At 38.6% G+C, this 8,607-nt stretch overlaps 1 protein-coding gene across 2 annotated transcripts; it reads right to left on the bottom strand.

Moving 5' to 3' along the window:
- Positions 1–3,984: 3,984 nt before the first annotated feature.
- On the bottom strand, positions 3,985–7,405 carry LOC103280445 (uncharacterized). 2 transcript variants are annotated; one of them, XM_062961215.1, is made up of 2 exons: positions 7,077–7,405; positions 3,985–5,441 (listed from the first exon to the last, which is right to left on the bottom strand). In XM_062961215.1, exon 2 carries the CDS (start codon positions 5,347–5,349, stop codon positions 4,294–4,296), a length of 1,056 nt encoding a protein of 351 aa, XP_062817285.1. In that variant the 5' UTR covers positions 5,350–5,441; positions 7,077–7,405; the 3' UTR covers positions 3,985–4,293. The 2 variants fall into 2 exon arrangements, with proteins under 2 accessions (XP_062817285.1, XP_062817284.1); XM_062961214.1 differs by having other exon boundaries at positions 7,050–7,405.
- Positions 7,406–8,607: the final 1,202 nt, after the last annotated feature.

Below are 8,607 nucleotides of genomic sequence, written 5' to 3' on the forward strand. Positions count from 1 at the left end.
ATTGCATTGGATAGAACACATCAGCTCTAGTTTCTGATACAGAACATATGCCACTCAGTAGTTGCCATCTGCTCTCCCACAGAAAACCATATTTAACTATCTAGAGCTGGTCTATCCAATGCAATGGTCAGTTCTGTGGAAATAAAATCTATATATATAAAAGAGTGATGGAATCCTGGCGACCGCCAAAACAACAAAACTAAACACCCCCCAACCTCGAAAATTGACAACACAACCCATCATCCATGCCTCTAGGTTGATACAACAAAAATAAAATAAAAATAAAGTCCTAATTAGAGGGGAGAGGAATAATTGTTTTTATCCAGTTGCTGCCAGGTAGAAGGCTAAGCTCCGCCCACTTGGTCTCCTAGCAACCCACTCACCCAGGGGGACAGGCAGAGTTAGGCCTCACTTAGGCCTCTTCCACACTGCCTATAAAATACAAATTATCAGATTTTAACTGGATTATATGGCAGTGTAGACTCAAGGCCCTTCCACACAGCTATATAATCCATTTATAATCTTATATTATCTGCTTTAACTGGATTATCTGGACTCCAGACCTTTACCCTTTACCTTAACTACCACCAATTCCTCAATACTTTATTTCCCATGCCACCATACTTCGCCACAGCAACGCGTGGCCGGGCACAGCTAGTAAATAAATAAAGAGGAAGGAAGTTCATGGACCGGATTTTCATTCTTGTGGCCCACAAGTTGAGAATCACTGATTTAATCCATGATGATGATTTAAATGGTGCATTTCCTTCCAAATTCAGATTCAAACTGATTAACAATTAAAAAGAATGTTCACCCCATTCAATTCATTCAGATTCTCAAGACAGATTTTGGCAATCAAATGTTGAAGAAGAACCACTGAAGAAAAGATTTGGAATAGGCTGGCCATATAAAAAAGAAATCAGGTCTCTTGTGTTTTTAAGCGACGTGAGGGGTACATTTCAGCTGCTGTCACTTGCATAACAAAATTTGTTATGGTGACGTGCCTTCAAATATGCCACAGCTTAAGATGTTGTCACTTTGAGATCATACTGTATGGAGGACAGGCAGATAATATTAAAATAATCAGAAGTGCTTCCCCATTGTTATCTCCTATTATGTCATTACTTCTTTATGAGAGCCACCAAAAGTTACATGCTCAACACTAGAAACAATGGCTGAATTAAACCAAGGTCACCAAAAAAGCAGTCGTTGCAATCATCAAAATAAGAGATTACAGAATGCAAGTTTCTTAATCACTGTCAAGTGCTTTGTTGGCATCACAGCACAGAAGGATTTTTAATTAGAGGTGAGAATGTAATTATCAAGAAGTGGTCTCACTTTCTCAGTTGAAAACAGAGGAAGACTAGTTTCCATGGTGCGAGAGAAATTTAGTGTCTAAGAAGAGTGATTGGCATGATGGATTTTTTTTTACTCATGTCAGGATTGACTTGAGAAACTGCAAGTTGCTTCTGGTGTGAGAGAATTGGCCGTTTGCAAGGACATTGCCCAGGGGATGTCCGGATGTTTTTGATATTTTTATTAACCTTGTGGGAGGATTCTCTCATGTCCCCACATGGAGCTGGAGCTGACAGAGGGAGCTCATCCACACTCCCCCCGGGTTGGATTAAAACTAGCAACCTTCAGGTCAGTAACCCAACCTTCAAGTCATCAGTCTTGCCAGCACAAGGGTTTAATCCACTGCACCACCAGGGGCTCCGGCATGATGGATAATGGAATGAGACTATCTCCAGCACTTTCATAAGGCCTATACAATATGTTACCTTGGATTAGGATTGTTTAATCAGAAGACTGCAATTCCCAATATTTCTTATGTTTGGTTTTACTGGCCAGGGCTGCTGGGAACTGAACTAGAACAACTTCTATAAAATTTCAAACACATGGTTTATTATTTATGAAAGCTATTATATTCCTTGCTATTAACCATGCAGTGTCGTGGAATTCTCAATTTTCTCTATTTATTTATTTACAGTATTTATATTCCGCCCTGCTCACCCCGAAGGGGACTCAGGGCGGATCACATTATATATATATAGGGCAAACATTCAATGCCCATATACACATAGAACCAAGACAGACGCAGAGGCAATTAACCTTCTCCTGAGGGGATGTTCAATTCTGGCCACAGGAGGGAGCAGCTGCTTCATCATCCACTGTGACGGCACTTCCTCATTCCAATGTCGTAAATTAGTTAAATTTGCCTCCCCACTTTATAAGTGGTACCTTATTTCCTACTTAATAGATGCAACTATCTTTCGGGTTGCTAGGTCAGCAACGAGCAGGGGCTATTTTTTATTTTTTAATTGACGGGTGCTCACCCTGCCACGGGCTGGCCTCGAACCCATGACCTCATGGTCAGAGTGATTTATTGCAGCAGGCTGCTCACCAGCCTGTGCCACAGCCCTCAGCATGCCCAGCAATAGAGAATATAATTAATCACCATAATTGTTGGAGAACATGCTTAAACACAAATAGACTTTGCTGGGCAGATGTTCAGGCAATTAGAGCAGGACACCTTTTCTTGCTGTTTCAAAAAGACAAATCTTGCATGTTTACTGTGCAAGGGATGCTCAGTTCAAAGCTTTTGGGTGCATCTATACTCTAGAATTAATGCAGTTTGACACCACTTTTAGCTGCCATGATTCAATGCTATGGAATCATGGAAGAATGCTTGTGCCTCAACGAACTATAACTTCCAGGATTCTATAGCACTGAGCCATGGTAGTTAAAGTGGTGTCAAGCTGCATTAATTCTACAGTGCAGATACACCCATTGTCTTCATCACCTGAGTCTATTGTGGAATTTCCTAGAAGGTTTCTCACCAGCTTTCCTACCCTAGAAAAACAAACATTGACTTCGATCCATTTATATCAGTGGTGTCAACCTGTGGGTCTCCAGATGTTTTGGCCTTCAACTCCCAGAAATCCTAAAAGTTGGTCAACTGGCTGGGATTTCTGGGAGTTGTAGGCCAAAACACTTGGGGACCCACAGGTTGAGAACCAGTTATTTATATGGCATTATTCCTCCTTCTTTATTATTCTTTTCTGGACAATTTGGCCCAGTAAAAGTGTTCTTCCCTTACACTACTAGTGGTTTTATTTTGTATTGTATTGTGTGTTTATTTCATGAGTTGTTTTAGGCACCTTGTGCCATATATAAGCCACCCCAAGTTCCTTCGGGGAGATGGAAGCGGGGTACAAAAATAAAGTTATTATAACACCAGTGATTGGAGAAATTATATTTGGGCTACAGCTCCCACCAGCTAAAACAACCCAAAATATAACTCTTTAAAAGCTCTCTGTGGCCCTAATTTCATGAAAAGAGGTTAACAGCAGTGGTCAATAATAAAGGACAGGGCATTGAGAATGCTTTTATATAGAGTCAGAGAAAAAAGACACTAATATCAATAAAAACAGACTTTTATTAGCACGTTAAAATGACAGGTTTCTTTGTACATCAAACCCTCATAACCTTCCATGTTTCTTTCTATATCTCTCCACTCAAAAGGATTCCAGTATATAGTTATATAATCCTAACAGAATACAATAAATTCAAATGAATCCATGCAGCAACACAATTGGCACAATTATATCCATGAAGAACAATCCATGTGATTGTTCATCTGTCAACGGCAGGAGGAGGGGAAGAAGGTGGCAGACTGGCAATATCTAGGATATGTGGAACAGAGTGTAATATTGTAATATTAATTTGCCGAGGCAGAGGAGTTCTAAAACCACTTTATACTTATCTCTTTCTATATTAGTTTCCTCCAGTTGTATTACTTTGTGTTACAAGAAGTTGCTTAGCTGCAGTACTTTAGAAACTTCTGACTGTGTTGAAACTCTTGCTAGTTTCAATTAGAGTAGACCAGACATGGGCAAACTTCAGCCCTCCGGGTGTTTTGGACTCCAACTCCCACAACCGGCTGTTAGGAATTGTGGGAGTTGAAGTCCAAAACACCCGGAGGGCTGAAGTTTGCCCATGTCTGGAGTAGATTCATAAATCAATGAGAAGTCAAGTCAACACCATTGTAGGTGCCATTGATTCAATGGGTCTAATACTAGCAACTGCATTTAGTTCAAACATTGGGAAAAGTTTGTTTTTTTTTACAACCGTTCCCTTAACTATTTGCTCATTGGAGATTCTGGGAGTTGTCAAAGATAACTTTTCCCAATCTTCGATTTAAATTTCAGTGTGTATTTTAAAAAGTAAAAACCTCAATTAAAAAAGTGTATGCTGTTTACAACCCTCCAGTTCCTTGAATTAACCTCCCCATCACAACACATTGCAACAAGATGACTTTTTCTTTTCCGGGAGGAGGCATATCCGACACTTGCCTTCTTCCTCTGGTCCATCACCCAGCTGCCCCACAGATTGTTGAAGGTCTGAGACATCACCATTGAAAACCTGATACTGAGGAGCATTTCCCATTTGAGTCCTTGGCTGTTGAGTGACAACAGGTGTAACCGCCATCCCAGTGTATATTGTTTGTGTCGTCTTTTGAGGCCTCCTTTCTTCGGCTATTTCTAAAGCTTGGTCATCTGGAATTGCTTTGGCAAGTTCCTCGGCGGAGAAGGGTTTCTCGACACCACAACACCAAAGCTGTTCTGTAACTTGTGGCGGGGGTGTTGCAGTGGGCTGTGTTGTAACCACGGGATGCCGAGTTTCTAAATCATCCACAGAACTTTCCTTGGAGACATTCATAGTATGGAAGTCGGTCTCATTTAGAAGGAAGCACACCAATTTTCTATTAGCTGTTTGATTTCCCCTGCTTACAACAGACTTCTCTTGAGTAGTGGAGAGTTCTTGCTGGACCAAATTCTTCTCATGAGGTTGTCCTCTAACATTTAGCTCACATACCTGGTCCGTACATTGGCCTTTTTGTAGAGAATTCAAGTTACTATAATGGTCTTCTGTGGCATCTCCAGTACAACACTGCTCAATCTTAACTTCTGAAGCTGGCATAGCCTCCTTCATAGAATCCACATCTAGTATTTGTACTTCTTTTGTTTCATTTGGAAGAGACAAAGTATCACTCTCATTCTGGTATTTATCAGTTTGCTCTATGTTATCTTCACCAAAGCCATTGTTGGGAGTGCCCTGTGCTACATCAGGTAATGACTCTCCAGCCAACTGCATTTCAGGGGTTCTTTCCAGGTTAGTATTTTGGCTTTCCATCTCACCTTCACCTAAGCAGGTCTTTGTTCCCCGTGTTATATCAGGTGATGACTTTCCAGCTGGTTTCTCCTTAGCAATTCCTTCCAGCTTAGTTGCCAAGACCCCTGGCTTACCATGCACAGGAGAACTTTGGATGCTGTACTCACTTCCCATATTAGATGCTTGCTGTCCTAGGACTCGTAGGATTAAAATCTCTGAATACAGAGAAGGATGAAGTTTGTTTCAAGTGTTCAAAAATCAACAACCTAGAAGACAAAAATCACAAAGTTTATGAATAACAAATAATAAGTGAGCTATCATATTTTATCAAAGCCTGAGAAATAGCTTATAGTGGAGTGTTTCAAGAAGCACAAGTCGGGAATAGTTATCCCCTTGGGCCACAATTTCTAGAATTCCCTGGATAGCATGACCACTGTCCTTTGGTTGCTCCAAAGGAGTTACCCACTTTCCCTGAATAAAATACCGTATATACTCAAGTATAAGCCAACCCGAATATAAGCCAAGGTACCTAATTTTACCACAAAAAAAAAACAACAACTTGGAAATCATTGACTCCAGTATAAGCTGAGGGTGGTAAATTTCAGAAATAAAAATAGATACAGTAGAGTCTCACTTATCCAACTACGAGGGATTGCCTAAGTAAAGTAAGACTCATAAAGTTTGAGGGCTCCACAAAGGGTATCAAGTCCGGTCCCATAACACATGGGATATTATTATAGTAGAGTTTCACTTATCCAACATTCTGGATTATCCAACGCATTTTTGTAGTCAATGTTTTCAATACATCGTGATATTTTGGTGCTAAATTCATAAATACAGTAGTTATTACGTAGCATTACTGCATATTGAACTACTTTTTCTGTCAAATTTGTTGTATAACATGATGTTTTGGTGCTTTATTTGTAAAATCATAACCTAATTTGATGTTTAATAGGCTTCTCCTTAATCTTTCCTTATTATCCAACATATTTGCTTATACAATGTTCTGCCAGCCCCTTTTATGTTGGATAAGTGAGACTCTACTGTACCAATAAAATCACATTAACTGAGGCATCAGTAGGTTAAATGTTTTTGAATATTTACATAAAGCTCAGATTCAAGATAAGACTGTCCAACGCTGATCAAATCATTATTCTCATCTTCTTCAATGTAAATGTGCTTATGTATCCTTTTAATAATAATAGAGCAAAATAATACATGTAATAGTAATAATAATAAAAATACAGGAAAATAATACAAGTAATAATAAACAGAGTAAAATAATAAATGCAATAATAATAATAAGATAATCAGAGTAAAATAATAAATGTATTATTATTAATAATAAAAAAGAGTAAAATAAATGTAATAGCAGCAACAATAATCAAGAAAAATAATAAATGTAATAATACCAAGAATAATAGAGAAAAATAATAAATGTACCATATATTCTCGAGTATAAACTGACCAGAATATAAGCCAACCAGGACCCAAGTATAAGCCGAGGGGGGCTTTTTCAGTCTTCAAAAAAGGGCTGAAAAACTAGGCTTCTACTTGAGTATATACAATACTCCAAATATCAGGAGTTATCCCAGTTTAAAAGATGGTACAATAATAGCAAATGCATCCTTTTTTTATAGTTCAATGTACACAAACAGTATTTCACACACAAAAATATTAAATATTAAAATATTGTATAAATTTGCAACATTTGTGTATAAACAAATATCAATTGTGTGTTTAGATTTGGGTCCCATCTGCAGGATATCCCATTATGTACATAAATGGAAGCAGAGAAATTTCAAAATAAATAAAAAGCATCCAAACTCAAAAACAGTTCTTGTCCCAAGTATTTTGGATCAGAGATACTCAACCTGTAGTAGTTAGTAACTCCAACGTACTTTCACTCTTTTACCACAGTCAAGATGAGGAGTTGAAGATACTATATAGTAGCAAAATATTCTCTTGTCTCAAGTAAAGGCTTTCTTAATCCCGAATCAAGTCAATGAAGTTCTTCTGGGTAATTGGTTTTAAATACAGCTAGGGAGCTACATCAAATAATGTCCCCGCAAAACATTGCACTTTGGTTCCTCTCTAAACCAATTGTCTTATCAACCTTTCCATATTTTTCCTACTTGTATGCACATCTGAGGCATACTTAACCAAGAAGTAAGTTCCCCAGAGTTCAGTGAACCATTACTTTAGAAAAATAGTGTTTACGGTTACGTCTGTAGAAAAAGGGACTTTCAAGTAGCCACCCCACACCTTAATATAGTGACTCCTTTCTTAATACATTCTTTTTCTGCCCCTTTAACAGCAGCCAGGTGTATTACAAATCTCCAGGAGAAGGTCAATTTCATCCATGTCTGGATCTCCACCTGAAGGGCTTCTGTTTAAGCAAATAGATCATTCGGATTAAAAGCTGTATATGGAAAATTCTTGCTCTTGGAGAGGTCACAATATTTCAAATGGAAACCAGGACACATGTGTCCAAGAAACACCAGACTGTGGTCAAAGTGGCAAATGTTGATGAGGAATAGCTCAGAGGTTCAGAGTTATGGTCACAACCTCTGAGGATGCCTGCCATAGATGTGGGCGAAACGTCAGGAGAGAATACTTCTGGAACATGGTCACACAGCCCGAAAGACATACAACAACCCAGTTATGGTTTTACCTACGTCTACTGGAAAGAGCATGATTCGGCTCTCTTTGCCTGTGTTCCTCAATGTATTTAACTGAGTGCAAACTATTTCAAACTTTGAACTCCATTTGCAGAAACATGAATGAATCTCTGAGTCATCCTATCATCAACAGCTTTGTTTATGTCTTGCAGATTCAGGACCATGGCTTCATTTATTGAGTCCATCCATAATGTAGTCTTTTCCTACTGTCCTCCACTTTACCAAGCATTTTTCTTTTCTTTTCTAAGAAGTCTTCTTAAAATATGGACAAAGCACCATGGCTTCAGTTTAGACATCTTGGGGCCCTTCCTCACAGCCATATAACTCATGGTGGACATGCAAAAAGGCAAGGAATTACTGGAAGGAAATCCACCAAAAATACAAGAGATGTTGCAAATTAAGGTAGAGCTGGACCCAAAGTATTTCCTGTTGGGGATGCTCGATATTGAAAAAGACAAAAACAAAGAAATTCTGTTTAACTATCTCACCACGGCGGCAAGAATGATATATGCCAAACACTGGAAAAAGAAAGAAACCCCTGAGCTAAGCTGCCGGTTAAACAAGGTGTTGGAAATTATGAATATGGACAAATTGACGTATTTATTAAAAAATAATAATGGCATACCAAAAAAAGGCAAACAAATTGGGACTTGATAAAAAACTTTCTAAGAGAAAAGCAAATGAAGATGTTCATTTAAATGAATATCCTGTGGAAATAGATCATATGTAAGGAGATGTAAAGTATCTGTGT

Source organism: Anolis carolinensis, unplaced genomic scaffold (genome assembly GCF_035594765.1).
Source record: "Anolis carolinensis isolate JA03-04 unplaced genomic scaffold, rAnoCar3.1.pri scaffold_8, whole genome shotgun sequence".
NCBI lineage: Eukaryota > Metazoa > Chordata > Lepidosauria > Squamata > Dactyloidae > Anolis > Anolis carolinensis.